General features: G+C 39.0%; 1 protein-coding gene across 1 annotated transcript in view; it reads right to left on the bottom strand.

The window, feature by feature from the left end:
* Positions 1 to 1,477: 1,477 nt before the first annotated feature.
* Positions 1,478 to 21,309, bottom strand: part of LOC110984582 (uncharacterized) — a 62,099-nt gene continuing 42,267 nt past the window's right edge. Inside the window, exons 40-54 of the mRNA XM_087147577.1 lie at positions 20,092 to 20,427; positions 19,197 to 19,529; positions 18,647 to 18,979; positions 17,945 to 18,277; positions 17,242 to 17,574; positions 16,319 to 16,510; positions 15,864 to 15,995; positions 15,003 to 15,617; positions 11,202 to 11,399; positions 9,356 to 9,688; positions 8,832 to 9,155; positions 8,280 to 8,612; positions 7,367 to 7,558; positions 6,898 to 7,029; positions 1,478 to 6,729 (exon numbers count right to left, since the gene is read on the bottom strand). Coding sequence (XP_087003703.1) covers positions 6,422 to 6,729; positions 6,898 to 7,029; positions 7,367 to 7,558; positions 8,280 to 8,612; positions 8,832 to 9,155; positions 9,356 to 9,688; positions 11,202 to 11,399; positions 15,003 to 15,617; positions 15,864 to 15,995; positions 16,319 to 16,510; positions 17,242 to 17,574; positions 17,945 to 18,277; positions 18,647 to 18,979; positions 19,197 to 19,529; positions 20,092 to 20,427 — 4,427 coding nt within the window. The 3' untranslated portion in view covers positions 1,478 to 6,421. The remainder of the gene's footprint in view (positions 6,730 to 6,897; positions 7,030 to 7,366; positions 7,559 to 8,279; positions 8,613 to 8,831; positions 9,156 to 9,355; positions 9,689 to 11,201; positions 11,400 to 15,002; positions 15,618 to 15,863; positions 15,996 to 16,318; positions 16,511 to 17,241; positions 17,575 to 17,944; positions 18,278 to 18,646; positions 18,980 to 19,196; positions 19,530 to 20,091; positions 20,428 to 21,309) is intronic.

The raw sequence follows: 21,309 nt of genomic DNA, 5'->3' as shown, positions 1-21,309 counted from the left end.
CTTGAATTGACAAGGCTTACCCCTTGCAACTATGAATTTTTCAGACAATCTTAAAAATCTTCATTTTGGAGGATTTCAATGAAATTGGCAAGACGAACCCCTACAAAATCGTAAATTCTGAAAAAGCTTAAAAATTTTCATTTGCCTGATTTTAATTAAAATTGCAATTCTTTTGATTGAATTGGCAAGGCTAACCCCTTGGAAATCGTAATTTCTTGGAAAAGGTGAAACATTTTCTTTTTGGTTCATTTTAATTGAACTGACAAGGCTTACCCCTTGCAACTAAGAATTTTTCAGAAAATCTTAAAAATCTTCATTTTGGAGGATTTCAATGAAATTGGCAAGACCTACCCCCACAATACTGTAAACTATTAAAAAGCTCAAAAACTTTCATTTTCCTGATTTTAATTAACATTGCAATTCCTCTGATCGAATTGGCAAGGCTAACCCCTTGGAAATCGTAACTTCTTGGAAAAGTTGAAAAAGTTTCATTTCGGTTCATTTTAAATGAATTGACAAGGCTTACCCCTTGCAACTATGAATTTTTCAGAAAATCGTAAAAAATTTCTTTTGGAGGATTTCAATGAAATTGGCACGACCCACCCCTACAAAATCGTAAATTCTGAAAAAGCTGGAAAATTTTCATTTGCCTGATTTTAATTAAAATTGCAATTCCTTTGATCGAATTTTCAAGGCTAACCCCTTGGAAATCGCAATTTCTTGGAAAAGTTGAAAAAAGTTCATTTTGGTTCATTCTAATTGAATTGACAAGGCTTACGCCTTGCAACTATGAATTTTTCAGAAAATCGTAAAAAATTTCATTTTGGAGGATTTCAATGAAATTGGCAAGACGTACCCCTACAAAATCGTAAATTCTGAAAAAGCTCGAAAATTTTCATTTGCCTGATTTTAATTAAAATTGCACATCTTTTGATTGAATAGGCAAGGCTTAGCCCTTGGAAATTGTAATTTCTTGGAAATGCTGAAAAAGTTTCATTTTGGTTCATTTTAATGGAATTGACAAGGCTTACACCTTGAGAATCGCAATTTCTTGGAAAAGTTGAAAAAGTTTCATTTTGCTTAATTTCACTTGAATTGACAAGGCTTACCCCTTGCAACTATGAATTTTTCAGACAATCTTAAAAATCTTCATTTTGGAAGATTTCAATGAAATTGGCAAGACGAACCCCCACAATACTGTAAACTATTAAAAAGCTCAAAAACTTTCATTTTCCTGATTTTAATTAACATTGCAATTCCTCTGATCGAATTGGCAAGGCTAACCCCTTGGAAATCGCAATTTCTTGGAAAAGTTGAAAAAGTTTCATTTTGCTTAATTTCACTTGAATTGACAAGGCTTACCCCTTGCAACTATGAATTTTTCAGACAATCTTAAAAATCTTCATTTTGGAGGATTTCAATGAAATTGGCAAGACCTACCCCCACAATACTGTAAACTATTAAAAAGCTCAAAAACTTTCATTTTCCTGATTTTAATTAACATTGCAATTCCTCTGATCGAATTGGCAAGGCTAACCCCTTGGAAATCGTAACTTCTTGGAAAAGTTGAAAAAGTTTCATTTCGGTTCATTTTAAATGAATTGACAAGGCTTACCCCTTGCAACTATGAATTTTTCAGAAAATCGTAAAAAATTTCTTTTGGAGGATTTCAATGAAATTGGCACGACCCACCCCTACAAAATCGTAAATTCTGAAAAAGCTTGAAAATTTTCATTTGCCTGATTTTAATTAAAATTGCAATTCCTTTGATCGAATTTTCAAGGCTAACCCCTTGGAAATCGCAATTTCTTGGAAAAGTTGAAAAAAGTTCATTTTGGTTCATTCTAATTGAATTGACAAGGCTTACGCCTTGCAACTATGAATTTTTCAGAAAATCGTAAAAAATTTCATTTTGGAGGATTTCAATGAAATTGGCAAGACGTACCCCTACAAAATCGTAAATTCTGAAAAAGCTCGAAAATTTTCATTTGCCTGATTTTAATTAAAATTGCACATCTTTTGATTGAATAGGCAAGGCTTAGCCCTTGGAAATTGTAATTTCTTGGAAATGCTGAAAAAGTTTCATTTTGGTTCATTTTAATGGAATTGACAAGGCTTACACCTTGAGAATCGCAATTTCTTGGAAAAGTTGAAAAAGTTTCATTTTGCTTAATTTCACTTGAATTGACAAGGCTTACCCCTTGCAACTATGAATTTTTCAGACAATCTTAAAAATCTTCATTTTGGAAGATTTCAATGAAATTGGCAAGACGAACCCCTACAAAATCGTAAATTCTGAAAAAGCTCGAAAACTTTCATTTGCCTGATTTTAATTAAAATTGCAATTCTCTTGATTGAATTGGCAAGGCTAACCCCTTGGAAATCGTAATTTCTTGGAAAAGGTGAAAAATTTTCATTTTGGTTCATTTTAATTGAACTGACAAGGCTTACCCCTTGCAACTAAGAATTTTTCAGAAAATCTTCTTTTTGGAGGATTTCAATGAAATTGGCAAGACCTACCCCCACAATACTGTAAACTATTAAAAAGCTCAAAAACTTTCATTTTCCTGATTTTAATTAACATTGCAATTCCTCTGATCGAATTGGCAAGGCTAACCCCTTGGAAATCGTAACTTCTTGGAAAAGTTGAAAAAGTTTCATTTCGGTTCATTTTAATTGAATTGACAAGGCTTACCCCTTGCAACTATGAATTTTTCAGAAAATCGTAAAAAATTTCTTTTGGAGGATTTCAATGAAATTGGCACGACGTACCCCTACAAAATCGTAAATTCTGAAAAAGCTCGAAAATTTTCATTTGCCTGATTTTAATTAAAATTGCAATTCTTTTGATTGAATAGGCAAGGCTTAGCCCTTGGAAATCGTAATTTCTCGGAAATGCTGAAAAAGTTTCATTTTGGTTCATTTTAATGGAATTGACAAGGCTTACACCTTGAGAATCGCAATTTCTTGGAAAAGTTGAAAAAGTTTTATTTTGCTTCATTTTACTTGAATTGACAAGGCTTACCCCTTGCAACTATGAATTTTTCAGAAAATCTTAAAAATCTTCATTTTGGAGGATTTCAATGAAATTGGCAAGACGAACCCCTACAAAATCGTAAATTCTGAAAAAGCTCGAAAATTTTCATTTGCCTGATTTTAATTAAAATTGCAACTCTTTTGATTGAATAGGCAAGGCTTAGCCCTTGGAAATCGTAATTTCTTGGAAATGCTGAAAAAGTTTCATTTTGGTTCATTTTAATTGAATTGACAAGGCTACACCTTGAGAATCGCAATTTCTTGGAAAAGTTGAAAAAGTTTCATTTTGCTTAATTTTACTTGAATTGACAAGGCTTACCCCTTGCAACTATGAATTTTTCAGAAAATCTTAAAAATCTTCATTTTGGAAGATTTCAATGAAATTGGCAAGACGAACCCCTACAAAATCGTAAATTCTGAAAAAGCTCGAAAACTTTCATTTGCCTGATTTTAATTAAAATTGCAATTCTCTTGATTAAATTGGCAAGGCTAACCCCTTGGAAATCGTAATTTCTTGGAAAAGTTGAAAACTTTGGCAAGACGTACCCCTACAAAACTGTAAAATTACTGAGTAGTTCAAAAAGTTAATAAAAATTTGTCAAAATGAAGAATTTTTAGATTTTCTAATAGAAATGTTTTGGCTGTGGGCAGGCTTACAATAATTTACGGTTTTATAGGGGTAAGTCTTGCCAATTTCATTGGAATCCTCCAAAATGAAGATTCTAAATGCCAAAAAATAAAATGTTTGTCAATTTAATTAAAATCACCTAAACAAAAGTTTTTAAGAATTGTCTAATAAAACTGATGATGGAAGGGATAATTCTTACCAACTTTAATCAGCCAAATGAACGCTTTTCATTTTTTTTTCAATAATGATCGATATCCAAAGGATAAGGCATTTAACTGAAATGAACTAAAAGGAAACTTTTTCAGCTTTTCAAAGAAATTATGATTTCAAAGGGGTATGCCTTGTCCATTCAATTATTCAATATAATGTGAACACTGAGAAAAACTGCTTTCTTTCTTTAATTCAAAGAATTTTTGGGAATGTATTACTTTTTAATTGCTTATTTAATGTACATGAAGGGAATGCCAATTCTAACCCTTTTAACAAAAAGATGCAGTTGTTTTACTCATTCGTTCCATGCCTACTGATTTTGAAAGTTGCCATGCCAGTGGATGGAGTAAGTACTCCACATGTGGTAGAGTAAAAAAAAGTCTATTTGAGGGTTAATGCTTCGGTCAACACTAAAGCTTTAGATACTACGAACATAATCAAACTCGAAAAAAATTAATAGAAACCTTTCTTATACAGTACAATAAATCACACCGCATGCAAACACGAATTACACTCTCTTCAGGAAATACAAATGTTCACGTATAAAATGACCAACCAAAAATCTTTGCTGAAGCGCAAACCGTACATTCTCTACCGTTACTCTAAAGCAGATTATAACAACTGTTTTTACCTAATGCTCCTAGCAAACCAGTAAACTACTCTTAGACACACTGCAAAATGTATAGGCACATACCAAGATTTGTCTTCGTCTAAATTTTCTTGGATCCAGAAACTGATGACTCAATGAACTTATGATTTGGTTCAGTGTAGTTCTTCCATTGTTTTACAATTTACTGCCCATGTGTACCTTCATGCTCTTGTTTCAGAAGAAATCCTCTCCAAAACCTTGATAGGTTTTCAACATTTTGTCTTTAATCTGAAACGATCACAGTTATGATTAAAATGTAGAGATAATTGACTTCAAAAAAATTCTGAAATGGACACCTCATCTATGCTGATCCCCTTCATGTGTATGGTGCTTCCTGCATCGTCATCTGAACTACTCGGAGAGCGCCAAGATAACTCAGAGAATGGGTCTAGAGATTTGTCATTTTTTTCCAATCCTGAAGAGAGAGTCGCAGGGGATCCGTAGACGAACTGGAATGCGGTGGTGGGTCAGAAGACGCCCTTTTTAGGAGAGTACAAGGGAATCCCGGCATAAGATACCTGGGATCAGTGGCATAAAATTGTGCCAGAAATTGGGGGCATGGGTGATGGGAAAACTGAGGGGGGGAGGTGACTTGCTACCTGGCTTTGAAAAGTTGAACAGCGGGTTGGGGGTATGACACTATATAACACGATACAGAGGTCGATGTTCATGATATTGACGTACATGTGAAATAGAGCTTGAAAGTGAAAGGTCACACAGCGAGCTTCCGGAACCCTCGTGCGGTCCTCCTATGAGGATTATACCTTGGGCCGTCCTATCATGTTAAGTATTTTTGGTAGAATATTTCTTAACTGAAACCACCCCATGCATGAAGCACTCATGTTAGAATTTTACCTCTGTCTTCCTCAAGTAATATTCAGGAAAAGTCACCTGGAGATGGGTAACAAACGGATTTTATGAACGACCTTTCACTTCCGGCGATATCGTACCTGGGTCTCCTTGTTCATAAACGTTTGTTTTCACTGCCCGTGCTTACGCGAAAACGAGATTGTACAACGTTGCAAAGATTTACCTACTTACAGTCGAGGGGTTCCAGATTCCGTTGAGTTGACATCACGCGGTTGTTTTCAGCAAAGGTTATATGAAAGATTAGAATCTTTCGTAATTGAAGCAGAATACTGCTTTAATTTTACTACTTATAAATTATAAGACTGTGTAAAATATTTTGATCTGTTTTTATTTCGGTTTTTACCGACGGACTACCATAAAATTCAAACCGTAAATATTCATCTGTGTACGAGACTGCCTCATTGCACTGTTCTTCATGTATTTTAGATTTGGGAAGAGATGGGTCAATTTTTGGCAGGATATTTCTCTTTTAGGTCAGGTGATTTTTCAGTTTTTATAAATTGATATATTTAGCAAATATTTTTCAAAGTTCCGAGTTGGATTTTTTAAGAAGTAACTGAACGAAAAAATATTACAAATTCTACAATCTTTGCACGTTATTTTTCCTACCCAAGGGTTCCGGAATTACGTCATCAGGGTTTTTTTTTAAAAGTAACTGAACGAAGAAATATTACAAATTCTACAATCTTTGCACGTTATTTTTCCTATCCAAGGGTTCCGGAAGTACGTCATCAGGGGATTTTTTAAAAAGTAACTGAACGAAGAAATATTACAAATTCTACAATCTTTGCATATTATTTTTCCTATCCAAGGGTTCCGGAAGTACGTCATCAGTGGTCAACTTTCAGGCTCTATATGTCTTACATTCATGCAGAATCTTACAACAGACAACATTTTAGACGTTGGGTAGTTCGAAAACTCATAATTCGCTTTAACCTTTTGCTCACCACAAAATGTAGGGGCATAATTTCCTATCCCCCACCTCAAAATTGAAAGGAAGGAGATATATACCCTATATCTGCCGGGATTTACGCCCATGCCTGGGATGGAATGGGTTTGGTCTGGTTACTGAAGGGCGTAGAGTAGTACCCTGGAGGTGGTTGGAGAACCATGGGTTGGGCCAGGGAGGTATCCACGTATACGGGGTTATTGAAGGCTCCGGTCCCAGCGGAATTGGGATCACCAACAGTCGTCAAGTGCGCATCTGTGTTGTTGGTTATCTTTGGCGGCTTTCGACCACAGCATTTGACAAAAGCAACAATAAAAACGATGAGAAGACCGACTACTGTCAACACAGAGCCAACAGCGATGCCAGCAACTGCTCCGTCTGAAAGACCTTAAGAAAAATTAACCACAGAAAGGCACTGAATTGTAAACAATCAAAGTTTCAGCATTTAGAATTGCAATAATTCATCTTATTGATATTCAGTTTGGTTCACGATCTTTTTGCCAGAGCCACGTGCAGAGTACTATAGGAGCGCTTCACTAAAAGATCTGTTATTACCTTCGTGTATCTTGCAGCTTACTATGCCTCTTATACAGTATGAATAGGATGTATATGAGGTTGTGTAGCACTGAGTAAGTCGACTTTCATGACCGTCACAGTAAATGGAGTAACTCTCATGAGAGGGCGAATCTAGGGAAATAAAAATACCGATTGGGTGGAATGATTAGAAAAAAATAATAAAAACCTGTGTATTATACGTGCGAGTTATTTCCCAAATTTTGCTGTGGATTGTTCAAGGTGGGTTTTGTAAGAGAAAGTAGCGCAGTGGAAACGAAGCTCATCGCCGTTATTCCAATGAGTTTTATAACCAACGGTGTTGAAGTTACAGCTGTGTAGGATTTACTGGATACATAAAAATCACTGGCCAGTAATCGTTCATTTTATGGAGTGATGTGCACACGAAAGAACGGGTGTCAAAAAACAACTCTATAGCAAATTAAGTGGTATTTTTATTTTCATGACTAACCATTGTAGTTAGTATCTGAATACACAAAGACGCCACTTGTTGAGTAACCCAACTGTCGGCAGATCACTTTGGCATCATTCAAATCCCAATCATCGCTACACACGTCAACAAACTGGCCATTCTTCCAACCTTGAACTATGCCTTTCGTTGCCAAATTACCGTCCAGATGAATGTTGCTCAAATCGATTTTACCTGTTCAGAACAATGTTACAAATCAGTCTTGATTCTGGCCACAAGTCACATGGACTTGCAAGGGAATTCACAAGACCACAATTCCACGAAACTATGAAGGGCAATCTAATACTTAAAACTGCTACAGAAACAACTAAGACAAATAGACAATCAATGGGTACAAGTCTTAATTGGTGCCAACAAGCACTGTCTCCAAAAGGACACCTTTCTTGGAAACAGCACTATAGTCAGCGACATCAATGACACACGTTTATGAAACGACAGGTGAAAAAGCACACACCAAAAAACAAAAACAAAAAAACATTTCAATATGGCATCAAAAGTCACTTTAGCCTAAGCGCCTGAGAGACACCATACCATTAGATCCAACTCGCAAAATTTAAGTGACAAACTGAATATTTGGTTGGAATACTGATTGCAACTGGTGTTCGCAATTCTAATAAAGACTTTTGGAAACTGCCAATATATACTGGCTAGAGAACACATCTTTTTCAGTAGGAAACCGTCAGAAGATGTCAGCTTCACTTTTATTTGAGATTTAATTTCCATTTTCAGAATTGACATCTGATCCAAAACTATTGAGAGTTGATGGTTTGCCGACAAGAGTCTACCTATATGACTTAGAATTTAAAAGGTTGCTTTTCCGAAGCATTATGAGCTACAGTAGAGCACAAAGTGGGGATTAATGAAATCAGGAAAAGGCAAAATTAGTTTGACCAACCTGGAGGCATAGTTGCCATGTATTCACTGCAAGTAACTCCAGCATCTTCACCGTGTACGCAATCATGGTTAAACCAGTCTTGGTGCTGGCACTGCCCAAGGCTGGATTCGTAGCCAAAGCAATTGACATCGTCAAGAGCAATAGGACCAGATCCTTGGCCGAACCGAGCATTGTCCCAAGCATTGGATGCGGGAGGTAAGTCAAGCATGCGACAGACGACACTAGCGTCATCAAGGTCCCAATGATCGTCACAAACTGTACCCCACTGGCCTTGGTAGTATACCTCAACACGACCTTCGTAAGACGACGCTCCACCCACGAGACGAACTGAGACTGAGAAAGAAACAATGCCATACAGAGAAAATGCAACATGATCACCATGTTGTAAAATTAAGTAACGAACTACACGTGATCTTTCTCTGTGGAATGGACTGTTAGGCTCTACGGGAAAAAGACCGGGTCCATTTAAGTCAAGGAATGAAGGAAAACTTAAACCTATGTCCATACTGCAAGTTCTGCACACGAAGAGGAATTGATATGATAGAGACTTACCTGGACCTGGTGTTGTCATGGTTTCACCACAGGTAACTCCTGCATCTTCATAATGTCCACAGTTGTGAGTAAACCAGGCTCGGTGTCTGCAGTCAGCAATGCTAGCTTCGTTACCATTGCAACTAACGTCGTCCAGAGCAATTCGACCAGCTCCTTGACCGAAGTGAGCATTGCCCCAGGCATGAGTTGCAGGAGGTAAGCCAAGCATGCGACAGACGACATTAGCGTCATTAAGGTCCCATCCATCGTCACAAACTGTACCCCACTGGCCTTGGTAGTACACTTCAACACGACCTTCATTGAACGCTCCACCCACAAGACGAACTGATATTGAGAAGGAAAAAAATCATACATTGAATATGTAATTTGCTGTAATTTGCAAAAATTAAGATGTCCCATGGTAAAAAAAGACGTCACGATCCATAAATATCTCTATGAAAGTCAGGTTATGCTAGGCTCTACTGGAAAAAAATGGGTTTAATGTAAGGAAATAAAGGAAAACTTTTCTTATTAAATAAACCCGCCTGGAGCTGGCGTTGTCATCGCTTCTCCACAGGTAACTCCTGCATCTTCACTATGTCCACAGTTATGACTAAACCAGGCTTGGTGTTGGCAGTCAGCAATGTTTGATTCGTTGCCATAGCAACTGACGTCGTCCAGAGCGATCGGACCAGATCCTTGACCAAAGTGAGATCCGCCCCAGGCACGAGTTGCAAGAGCTAAGTCAAGCATGCGACAGACGACATTACCGTCATCGAGGTCCCATCCATCGTCACAAACTGTACCCCATTGGCCTTGGTAGTTCACTTCAACACGACCTTCATTTTCAGAAAAACCACCCACAAGGCGAACTGACACTAAAGATACAAAAAACAAGGTTTGGTTGACTGTGTAGCAATAGTTTACACGAAATTTGGCAAACAAAACACTGGATTTGGCTTCGAACAGGTCAAAATGTGCAACGAAATTTTGTGCCCCAAGTGCGTATAGACCCTTTACTCGAATTGTGCGATCGACCATAGCGAGGAAAATGTAACCAGATTTGTGACAATCTATGGCACGCACAGTCTATTAGATTAAGTGCCACCAGTCTAATTAGTTTTAGTTCCCAGACGACACATGAAATGTGCACTCTCTGTTTCAGTTTTTTGCTTGAAGTAATTACATCAAATTGTTTACATTAATTAGTGTAATTGAATCGATTTGGAAATCAATTCACAAATCATTAACAATTTTATCACAGAACTGCAATCAGATCTGCTTTAAGGAAAAGGTTTAATTATTGAACCGAGTTAATCAACACTGAAAATATCCAGGTCGAAACTTCACTGAAATAATCTTTGAATTTAAACACCAGAATGATTCTGAACTCAAACGAATTAATAGCCACCGGAAACACGTCTTAATGGTGAAAGACACCAAATTTTGTCTACACAGGGGTTACATCGCTTTGTTATAAAACCTCAAAAATAACACCGATGAGCACTAAGTCTTACCAGGTTAAATGTACAGTGCTGATAAAAATTAGCATGTATAAAACAGTTAACACTGTTCACGAAATAGCTGTGAACTAGTTATTAATCAATCGAGAGAAAATATGTAAGAACCTAATCCTGATGTGAGGCAAATGCATGACTGAATTTTTATATTGATTGTGAAACCATCATCGAGTTAGAATGAAGAGTGCGTACGCTCATTATCACCTAGTAATTTATTGTTGGCGTTTCTGCACTTTATTAGAGTTTTTGCAACTTGCAACAAGCCAATTTTTTTCCCTCCACGAACCATTAATCAGGGAACAATCGCTAGCCTTCATTTTATAAATTATCGGGGAAAAACGCCTAGGCCCCTACGTGTAAGAGATGAAATGGTTTGTTCATGCGCGGCCTTAGCCCCTGTGCTGTCTTGCCAGGATATCTAATGACTGTTGGTAAAAAGTTGAACCGTATGCCTGAAGACACTTCATATCTGACTGACGTCAATTGCGTGGTGGGGGTTGAATAATTTTTGCGAGACTGGCCGCTAAGTCTTTGCTTTTAAGCCTCATGGGAAACTCTCCTAGAGCTGTGATCAAAATTTCATCTGAGAAAAGCAATGGCAGAGTCTAAAAGACGAACATAATATCGGCGAGGAAAAATACCATAGACCTTGTCACATCTTTTTCCATAAAACTGAGTACGAATCCAACATCTATTGCTGAGTTCCAACAGGAGGTATCAGAACGATCCAATAACAACATGAACTGAAACAGGATTAGCACTTTTACATGAAGAGCTCTCTACGGCCCCAGTTAAAATGAAATAAAATTCAAAGAAATGCACCACCAGCATTTTTAAAACACTTCAGTGCCGTGTTTTCACGGTTACTTACCCCCTGTTGCCTGTGCCGATACCCAGTGTGTGCTGACAAGAAAATTCAGGGCACACACAAGCAAGGAACATCGTAGAAATTGCCTCATCTTGCTGACGTTACCTTGAATTACAATGCCCCTTACAACCGTCTCCAAGATTTTCAACGGACACACCAACCTCGTTTGCCGCGAACTTGGTAGCAAATATGAGGGCGAGTGTGTAGCACATAGTGATTAATCTGAAACTACAAACGGCCGACGACGCGAAACCTTAGCAACCGGTGCTGGATCATTGTCTGAACTGCTCACATGCATACAACTGTGTTATCTTCTGATTTCACATTTATTATCCTGGGGACAATTTACCGTCTTGTCAGTGTGATATACATCCACTGCATATTGAAAGGCTACTTGTCTCTCACTCTTCAGGTCGGCAAATAAACTATCAGTGCCAGGCTGTACTTTGTTCTCAAATATTCGTGATGGACTTCCATTGGTCAGTAATGTATGCAAATCAACAGAAATCGAGATGACGACGGAGAATAACTTGGGCTACATCCAAATCTGTTATCTAGACCTAAGTCTATAGGTCTTCACTACATTGGATATACGTGGAGATGTGCAGACAATAGACTTAGCAGTGGTTCTGGAAACTCGCTTAGACTGGCCTTAATACTGAAAATATACCAGGTTTTAAAACTATAAACGGTTGGTTAATTTATAATTACGGCCACAAAAGGAAAACAAACAGATGCAACATGGTTTTTAGAATGTCACGGTAACTTTTCCTCTTGGTATTTTCATGTAAATAACAGCAGAAAATATTGTTAGGAAAAGGTCTAGATAAAATAAAGAGTAAATATCTCGCGGATATTGAAATGACGTACAAAAAAAGCACACAAAAGACTTGCACAATGCCAAAATTGGTGTAAAGTAGGCCTATGGGCCTATTTTATAAAGTTGATCACAAAAATTTTAAGACGTTCTTCTAACCAAATGTTAGACGATGCAAACTTCTATAACCGTGGCTAAGCTTTAGCAATATTTCCTAAATAAACACATTTCCTGCTTTACTTGGCCGTGTTAGACACTTTAAAAACAGCGAAGAGGGGCAGTACTTGATGGGGTCAAAGGTCAACAGGAACACTTGCACTTCAATGCTCCCATTGGTTATTCACTCGACCACGCACTTCCCTTGCAATGACATAATGATGTAGGCCTATTTGTAGTATGATTTAAATTGTGTTTTTTCCTCTAACCAGTTTGATGGAGCTCATTAACAGTGTTGTCATTATTTCCCATATTGTTTATTAGTTCAGTAATTAGAATGATTTTATCAGTGGAATGGAACGCGTCTGTCATACAATAAAATTGTTTTTCAGGATGCATCCCTGAAATCTATCACAATTCGTCCACTCTGTGTTTGAGTGCAGCCTTTTGCATGGACTGACTTCCCGAAAGGTACCAAACCGCACCAGATTAGAAATGTCTCATCTTGAGCACAGCAGTGGCAAGAGTATGTAGGTCCTATCAGTGGTAGTTGAACCAATTGACATCACTACATGCTATAGGTGTCAAGTACATACCCATTCTCTCCCTGTATATTACAAATATTTCATAAAGAACCAACCTCACCTCTGCCTAGAATCCAACCTGAGATACAGCTTGGAATCGCACATGTTAACCCTGGCAAGAGTGACGCCTATCTGTGTCCATTTGATCAAAATATTCACCATCCCGGTCGATAATTCGTTACGGAGTGGCCATCTTTTACGGACAATGTTTTTTTTTTGCGCCTGGGTACAGCCATTCCCCCGTCTAACACGCCTCGTAACCAATATTAAAATAACAAAAGGCCTCCAGACGGCTCTTGCATTCTTCCAGCTCTCGTATTTTACTCAAATGTTGCTTTGAACGACCTCCAGCGCTTTGAAAGGAAAACAATCGACGAAAAACCTCAAATGGACCTACTTTACAAATTCATGTAGTACAAAATATATCAAGGAATAGAAAGAACGTTTAAAAGATCTACTGAGCGAACATTTGTTAATAAAATTAGTATGGACATCATATTGGATGAAAAAGTCCGTCATTCGTTTGATAATGCTATCTGTGGTGGGTGGGGCATAGTAGGTGTGAAATCAACCTCGTCGACGGGAAGAGCCCAACTAACCAAAGCTATTTGTTATTTCATAGCTGCGAGTGAAAAGCAATCAAATGTATAATAAATAATTATTCCATCTTATTCCATACAATGTTGAGCTGATAATGTAAACAGGGATATCCCTTTCATTCATTTCATTTTCCAAATTAGAAGAATTGATACTAATGGAGTTTACGAATACTTGAAACTTATTTGTAAAAGCAAAAAATTACATAAACAAGCACACAAACCTACAAATGTTCAACTTTGGCTGAGTATTAAAATAAGTGTATTCCTTTTTCCTGTCAAATTGAAATCACACGTAAGCTACAAGCGCTATCCTTGCCTTCAACCAGGGCCCTTTTCTTCGAACCTAAAACAGAACGAAACTTATAGTAACGATGGTCGAAATAAATTCGAAACAACCTCCTTCCCTGGGCGACAAGTAACTGACGTTTCATAATAAACTGGTGCAAGTGACATTATAAGGGAACAGAATGGAAATGAAGTTACCGTTGTCTGTCTCCACTATGCTTTCAGCATTGCCCTTACAACCAGCAAGCGGGGCAGAGGTTTCTACTCAGCTTTAAATGGTTCTAGTCGCAGTAATGAACTGATAATTCACTTCATGCAGAATTCCACACTGGTAATTCTTAGAGAGAGGTGCTATCCTCATTTCATTTGAAATGGTCGCCAAGTGCAAACCATGACTCAAGACATGACTTAAATGGGGGAATTCTCGTTTCCTGCTGCTAAACAAGATTGTGTCTGGATTTTGGGGTGGTGGTCCATGCAGCGTAGGGGGGAGGTATTTCTTGTTTTGTTTTGTTTTGTGTTTTTTGCCATCTTACAACTAGGGGAAACAGATCACAATTGTCCCATGCCTACTCATCTTGGAAACTTTGTATTCAACATTGAATGCAAAGATTCTGGTTGACATCTGTAGCCTAACCCACAAGACTATCCATTGGAAATCTTGTGGGTCAAGCTACCTTTGGAAGTGGAGCCAGCCACTTTGACGTTTTAGGGTAAAAACTTCTATTTAAGGCGGTTAATTGCATATATTTGCCAACACACTGCATGCAGCTGTAAATACTACGAGCATGTTTAAACATGAAAAAAATATGAATAGAAACCTTTCTTAACTATAGGCCTACACCACACCGCATTCAAACATGAATATTACTATATTCAGGAATCACACATTTCTACCATTAAAAATCTACAAATATGAAGGGAACACAAGATGAAAAACCTTGGCTGAAGTACAAACTGTAAAATTCTTTGTTGTTACTCTACAATTGGTTGTAATTGCCTCCATTTGAGTTAAAATAATTTTATCTCATGCTCCTAGCAAACAAGCAAGCTATTCTGGAAAAAAAACCTGTAAAGCTCATACCAAATATGTTTTCCTGTAAATTTTCTGGGATCAAGAAATTGATGACTCAGTAAAATTAACACCAGGATTTGGTTCGGTGTAGTTCTGCCGTTATTACAATTAACTGTGCTGCCACAACACTGCCAGTGTGTGGTTACCTTCATGCCCTTGCAGCAATGCATTCCCAATTTACAGGTTTTTCAAACATTCTGTTTTTAATCCGAGACTATCAAAGTTACGGTTCACCTGTACGATATTGTACGATAATGTACGACATTAACGGGCTTATAAGAAATTCTTACACGGAAGCCTCATTTATGCCGATCCCCTTAACATGTACGGTGCTTCCTGTATTGTCATCTGAACTTTTCGGAGAGCGCAAAGATGGCTCATAGAACGGGTCTGGGGATTTTACATTTTTTTCCAATCCTGGGGAAAAACCTGCAGGGGGTCCTTGGACGAACTGGCTCTTGGGTGATGGATGAGAAGCCACGGTGGAGTAGGGTGGAGCAGTGGGGGACATCTTGGCCAATCCAGGGGATGGGGCCATGGTGGAACCATTGATTAATACGGGAGACACCCCTGCAGGAGAGTACAAGGGGATCGCAGCAGAAGATACTTGAGAGGGGATTGGTCTGGACTGGTTGCTAAAGGGCACAGAGTAGTACCCTGGGGGTGGTTGAAGAATCGTGGGTTGGTCTAGGGAGGTATCCCCATAGACAGGGTTACTGTAGGCCTCGGTCCCAGCGGAGTTTGCATGATGAACAGTTTTCAAATCTGTGCCCATGCTGTTGGTTGTCTTTGAAGAATTTCGACGACAGCATCGGACTACAGCAACGATGAAAACGATGAGAAGACCGACTACTGCCAACACAGAGCCAACAGCGATACCGGCAACTGCACCGGCTGTAAGACCTTGGGGAAAAAATGACACACAGAAAGGCGGTGAATATTAAAAAATGTAAGTTTCACCTTAAAAAAATTGCAATCCACCTTGAGCAAAGGCACCCCCATCAGCTGAAAAGAGCAACGTGGTTAGGAGTTTCAGTTTTGCTGGTAGCGACGCATCCGTAACGCATGCATTTCGTAGTCGTTCGTGACCCGTGAACCGAACTGCATGCCTTTGGCCCTTTTTTTACGAACTGACAATTACGTTCTTACCTTTGTATGTCAGACAGCTTACTGAGGCTCTCTCACAGTATGAATCGGTTGTATATGAGGATGTGAAACACTGAGTAAGGCGACTTTCAAAACCGTCACAGTGAATGGAGTAAATTATATGGGAGCCGTAACCTGTAGAAATAAAAATACCGATAGACTCGAATGAGTACAAAAAATCATTTTAAAAACTGTGTATTACTGTGAGTTTTGAATAATCCGCTTTGAATAATCCACCGTACTGCCGGTGGATTATTCAAAGCGGCTTTGCGAGAAAGTAGTGCATAGGAAACGAAGCTGATCACCGTCCTTCTAACATGAGTTTCTTTAAACAACGATGTTAAACTTACACTGGTGTGTAGGATTTACCAGACAGTTATATAAAAATCACTGGCCAGGAATCATTCACTTCATGGTGTGATTTGCAAATTCAATTGTATTTTATTCTCATTACTCACCATTGTGGTTAGTATCTGAATACACAGAGACGTCACTAGTTGAGTAACCTAACTGTCGGCAGATCACTTTGGCATCATTCAACTCCCAATCATCGCTACACACGTCAACAAACTGGCCATTCTTCCAGCCTTGAACTATGCCTTCCATTGGCATATTCCCGTCCAGCTGAATGTTGCTCAGATCGACTTCACCTGTTCAGAAAAAATGTTCACAAGTCAGTCTTGTTAGGTCGAATCTCACTGTCCACTGGTCAAATGGACTACCGAGGGATACGACGACAATGCAACAATTCCACGAAAATATGAAGGACAATCTTATACTTAAAACTACCACGGCAACAACGTAGACAAATAGACTTTTCAAATCAATGGAAGAAAAACAATTATCAAATTTGTTGCCAACCAGTCAGCGTTTCCAAAAGAAGGCTATCTTATGAGTAGCACTAGCCAACCTAGCATTATAATTAAACAATCAGTAATTGACAGAGTGTGCTTATGAAAGGACAGGCGGCATCGCTCACACCAAGAGCCATGATGGATGGTATCTACTGATCACTGTAACCTCACCGCCTGAGAGAGGCCTGAGACTGTCATTACCATTAGTTCCAACTCTCAAATATATAACTGACAAATTCGAATATTTGCTTGGAATAAGCCCGTTAGTATCTGAGGATATACTGGCTAGAGAGCACATTATCTTCAATAGAAAACCGTCTAAAGATGTCAGCGAAAGTAATATTTAGGCTTTAAATTACATTTTAAAATTGAAACTGAACCAAAACAATTTAGGATTGATAACGTTCCTGTAAAGAGTCTACCTACACGACTTATATTTAAAAAAGTTGGTTTTCGGAAGTATTATGACAAGCTTTTATGGAGCGCAAAGCAGGATCTTGGAAGATGGAGCGATTGGCTCAACCAACCTGGAGATATTGTTGTTATGGCTTCACCACAAGTAACTCCGGCATCTTCACTATGATCGCAGTCATGGCTAAACCAGGCTTGATGGCTGCACTGCGCAAGGCTGGATTCGTGGCCATAGCAACTGACATCGTCAAGAGCAATACGACCAGATCCTTGGCCGAAGTGAGCATCGTCCCAAGCATGGGATGCGGCAGGTAAGTCAAGCATGCGACAGACGACATTAGCGTCATCAATGTCCCACCCATCGTCACAAACTGTACCCCACTGTCCTTGGTAGTATACCTCTACACGACCTTCGTTAGAGGACGCTCCACCCACAAGACGAATTGAGACTGAGAAAGAAAAAATATAACACATTAAATATGCGATATGTAAAACTTAAGTTATACCATGGTGTAAAAGACGTCACGAACCATTTCTTTAAAAGGCACTGTTAGGCTACAGGAAAAAGACTGGGTCCATTTTTTTAAAATTTAGTTCATTTATTTCCATATCTTAAATAAAATTCACACGAATATGATATTGATATAATCGAAATGATATGAGGATTCCAGATAAGAAGCAAATGCTTGTACAAGATGGGGAACCTGTTTGTAATTATTAAAATAATGGGCTATTTTGCATTACAAGATCTGTTAAGTTATCTAATTATCAGAATTGAGTTAAGGAATAAGGGAAATCGTATTTTTTTAATAAACCAACCTGGACCTGGCGTTGTCATGATCTCACCACAAGTAACTCCTGCATCTTCAAAATGTTCACAGTTATGACTAAACCAGGCTCGATGTTGGCAATCAGCGATGCTTGATTCGTAACCATAGCAACTGACATCGTCAAGAGCAATAGGACCAGATCCTTGACCGAAGTGAGATCCGCCCCAGGCACAAGTTGCAGGAGGTAAGTCAAGCATGCGACAGACGACATTAGCGTCATTAAGGTCCCATTCATCGTCACAAACTGTACCCCACTGTCCTTGGTAGTACACCTCTACACGACCTTCGTTAGAGGACGCTCCACCCACAAGACGAATTGAGACTGAGAAAGAAAAAATATAACACATTAAATATGCGATATGTAAAACTTAAGTTATCCCATGGTGTAAAAGACGTCACGAACCATTTCTTTAAAAGGCACTGTTAGGCTACAGGAAAAAGACTGGGTCCATTTTTTTTAAATTTAGTTCATTTATTTCCATATCTTAAATAAATTCACACGAATATGATATTGATATAATCGAAATGATATGAGGATTCCAGATAAGAAGCAAATGCTTGTACAAGATGGGGAACCTGTTTGTAATTATTTAAATAATGGGCTATTTTGCATTACAAGATCTGTTAAGTTATCTAATTATCAGAATTGAGTTAAGGAATAAGGGAAATCGTATTTTTTTAATAAACCAACCTGGACCTGGCGTTGTCATGATCTCACCACAAGTAACTCCAGCATCTTCACAATGTTCACAGTTATGACTAAACCAGGCTCGATGTTGGCAATCAGCGATGCTTGATTCGTAACCATAGCAACTGACATCGTCAAGAGCAATAGGACCAGAGCCTTGACCGAAGTGAGATCCGCCCCAGGCACGAGTTGCAGGAGGTAAGTCAAGCATGCGACAGACGACATTAGCGTCATTAAGGTCCCATTCATCGTCACAAACTGTACCCCACTGTCCTTGGTAGTATACCTCAACACGACCTTCGTAAGACGACGCTCCACCCACAAGACGAACTGAGACTGAGAAAGAAACAATGCCATACAGAGAAAATGCAACATGATCACCATGTTGTAAAATTAAGTAACGAACCACACGTGATCTTTCTCTGTGGAAGGGACTGTTAGGCTCTACAGGAAAAAAAACCGGGTCCATTTAAGTCAAGGAATGAAGGACTTAAACCTATGTCCATACTGCAAGATCTGCACACGGAGAGGAATGGATATGATAGAGACTTACTTGGACCTGGCGTTGTCGTGGTTTCACCACAGGTAACTCCAGCATCGTCATAATGGTCACAGTCGTGACTGAACCAGGCTCGGTGTCTGCAGTCAGCAATGTTAGCTTCGTTGCCATTGCAACAGACGTCGTCCAAAGCAATTCGACCAGCTCCTTGACCGAAGTGAGATCCGCCCCAGGCACGAGTTGCAGGAGGTAAGTCAAGCATGCGACAGACGACATTAGCGTCATTAAGGTCCCATTCATCGTCACAAACTGTACCCCACTGTCCTTGGTAGTACACCTCTACACGACCCTCATTGTTACAAAAACCACCCACAAGACGAACTGAAACTAAAGAGACCAAACACAAGGCGTGGTTCATTGTAGCAGATAACACACGAGTGTCTATGCACAAGATTTGGCAACCGAAACACTGGATTTGGCGCCCAATAGGTTGAGAGTGGATCTTTTAACTTCTTCGAACAGGTCAGGAGCAATTATACCAAATATATTTATGGCGAGAGGAAGTGCTACCAACCTCTTCCCAGTTCTAATAAACTGATACTACCTACTTAAGTGGCATTAAAATGTCCTTCGTATCCTGAATAGGCATAATCTTAAAGACCCTACTCGATTTGTATGATTGATTCAGATTTCTGACAGTTTGTGCTGCGTTGTCTCGGTCAGAATTTGTGCCCAACAGTCTATTCCGGGTTAAATCGCAGACAACACAGAAATGTATGATACACGATATGTAATCCGTGGCCAGACCATTTTAATGGGACATTAGCCCAAACGCACTTTTACAGGCGGGGTATAAATGCAACGTGAGGTAAGTATCTCCACAGGTCATGTGAAAGATGAGAAACAACCAAACAATCCAAATGAAAACCCCAGAAAAAACTGGATATACCTGATGAACTTGGCGTTGTCATAGCTCCACCACAGGTAACTCCTGCATCGTCGCTGTGATCGCAGTTATGAGTAAACCAGGGTCCATGCTGGCAATCACCAATGCTTGATTCATTGCCTCGACAATTGACCTCATCAAGAGCAATATCAAAAAATCCTTGACCAAAGTGAGCATTTTCCCAGGCATGAGATGCAGGAGGCAAGGCAAGCATGCGACAGATGACATTAGCGTCATCAAGGTCCCACTCGTGGTCACAAACTGTACCCCAGCGGCTTTGGTAGTACACCTCAACACGACCCTCCATATGGGAACTGCCGCCCAAAAGACGAACTGAAACTTAAAACCAAAGAGGTAATATGGCATGCTCAGTAGCGGCAGATTATAGTAATTTTTTCACCCCGATTTTCACGGGATGTCCACTTTGGATTGTTTCCAAAATCTTGCTTTTTGTGGAACACAGAAATTGGAAGAAACTTGACTATTTTGCTGGAGTGAGACTTGAAGCCTCACCGGGAAAAATATTTTTCACATGGACAGGAAAGGTAAGGTATGACATTTTACCCATAATTTGAAATAATCTCTCAAAGCCAGCCGCAACGTTTGTACACATCTTATGTTTTGATGACAAAAACCCACAGGGATGGTCTTGCTTTCGAATCAAAATGGCCGATTCATTATATAAGGCCAGCAGGAAACAAAGTAAAACATAACAAATTAGTTGATGGAATTTATTAGTGTGATTGAATTTATAGTGAATCAATTAACAGATCATTCCATGGTCATCTAGAATCCCATGTCTTTATTTATTGGCCTCGGTAAGATACTTATATTGCATCTTCTTTGCACCTCACTGCCTCCAGACACTATAAAAGCTGCTTCATCATTGGAACCTCTGCAGAGGACAGAGCATACTGTCCGAAAGGTCGAGTACCCTCCTGTTCTTTTTAGAACCAGACACACTCACAAAGAGATATCCTTGCATGGTATTACCGCAAACCTTTTCCTCAATTCATTATTAGATTAGACTGAATTTTGTGTACGCTCATTATACCCTAATAATTTAGTGTAGGCGATTGGGCAACTTGTGGGAGTTTAAAGCATGAGATGGTAATTTCATACACAAGCTTATCTACCGTGATCTCTGGCCAGGACATCTCTACTGTTGCATTGTTAATGTTTAACCGTATGCCTGAATGCCCTTCATATTTGACTGACGTC

The sequence above is a fragment of the Acanthaster planci genome, linkage group LG16 (genome assembly GCF_054643075.1).
Source record: "Acanthaster planci isolate LZ-2023a linkage group LG16, COTS_SCS, whole genome shotgun sequence".
NCBI classification, from domain to species: Eukaryota; Metazoa; Echinodermata; class Asteroidea; order Valvatida; family Acanthasteridae; genus Acanthaster; species Acanthaster planci.
Note: the sequence above shows the minus strand (reverse complement) of the source record. Positions and strands in the feature narration are given on the sequence as shown.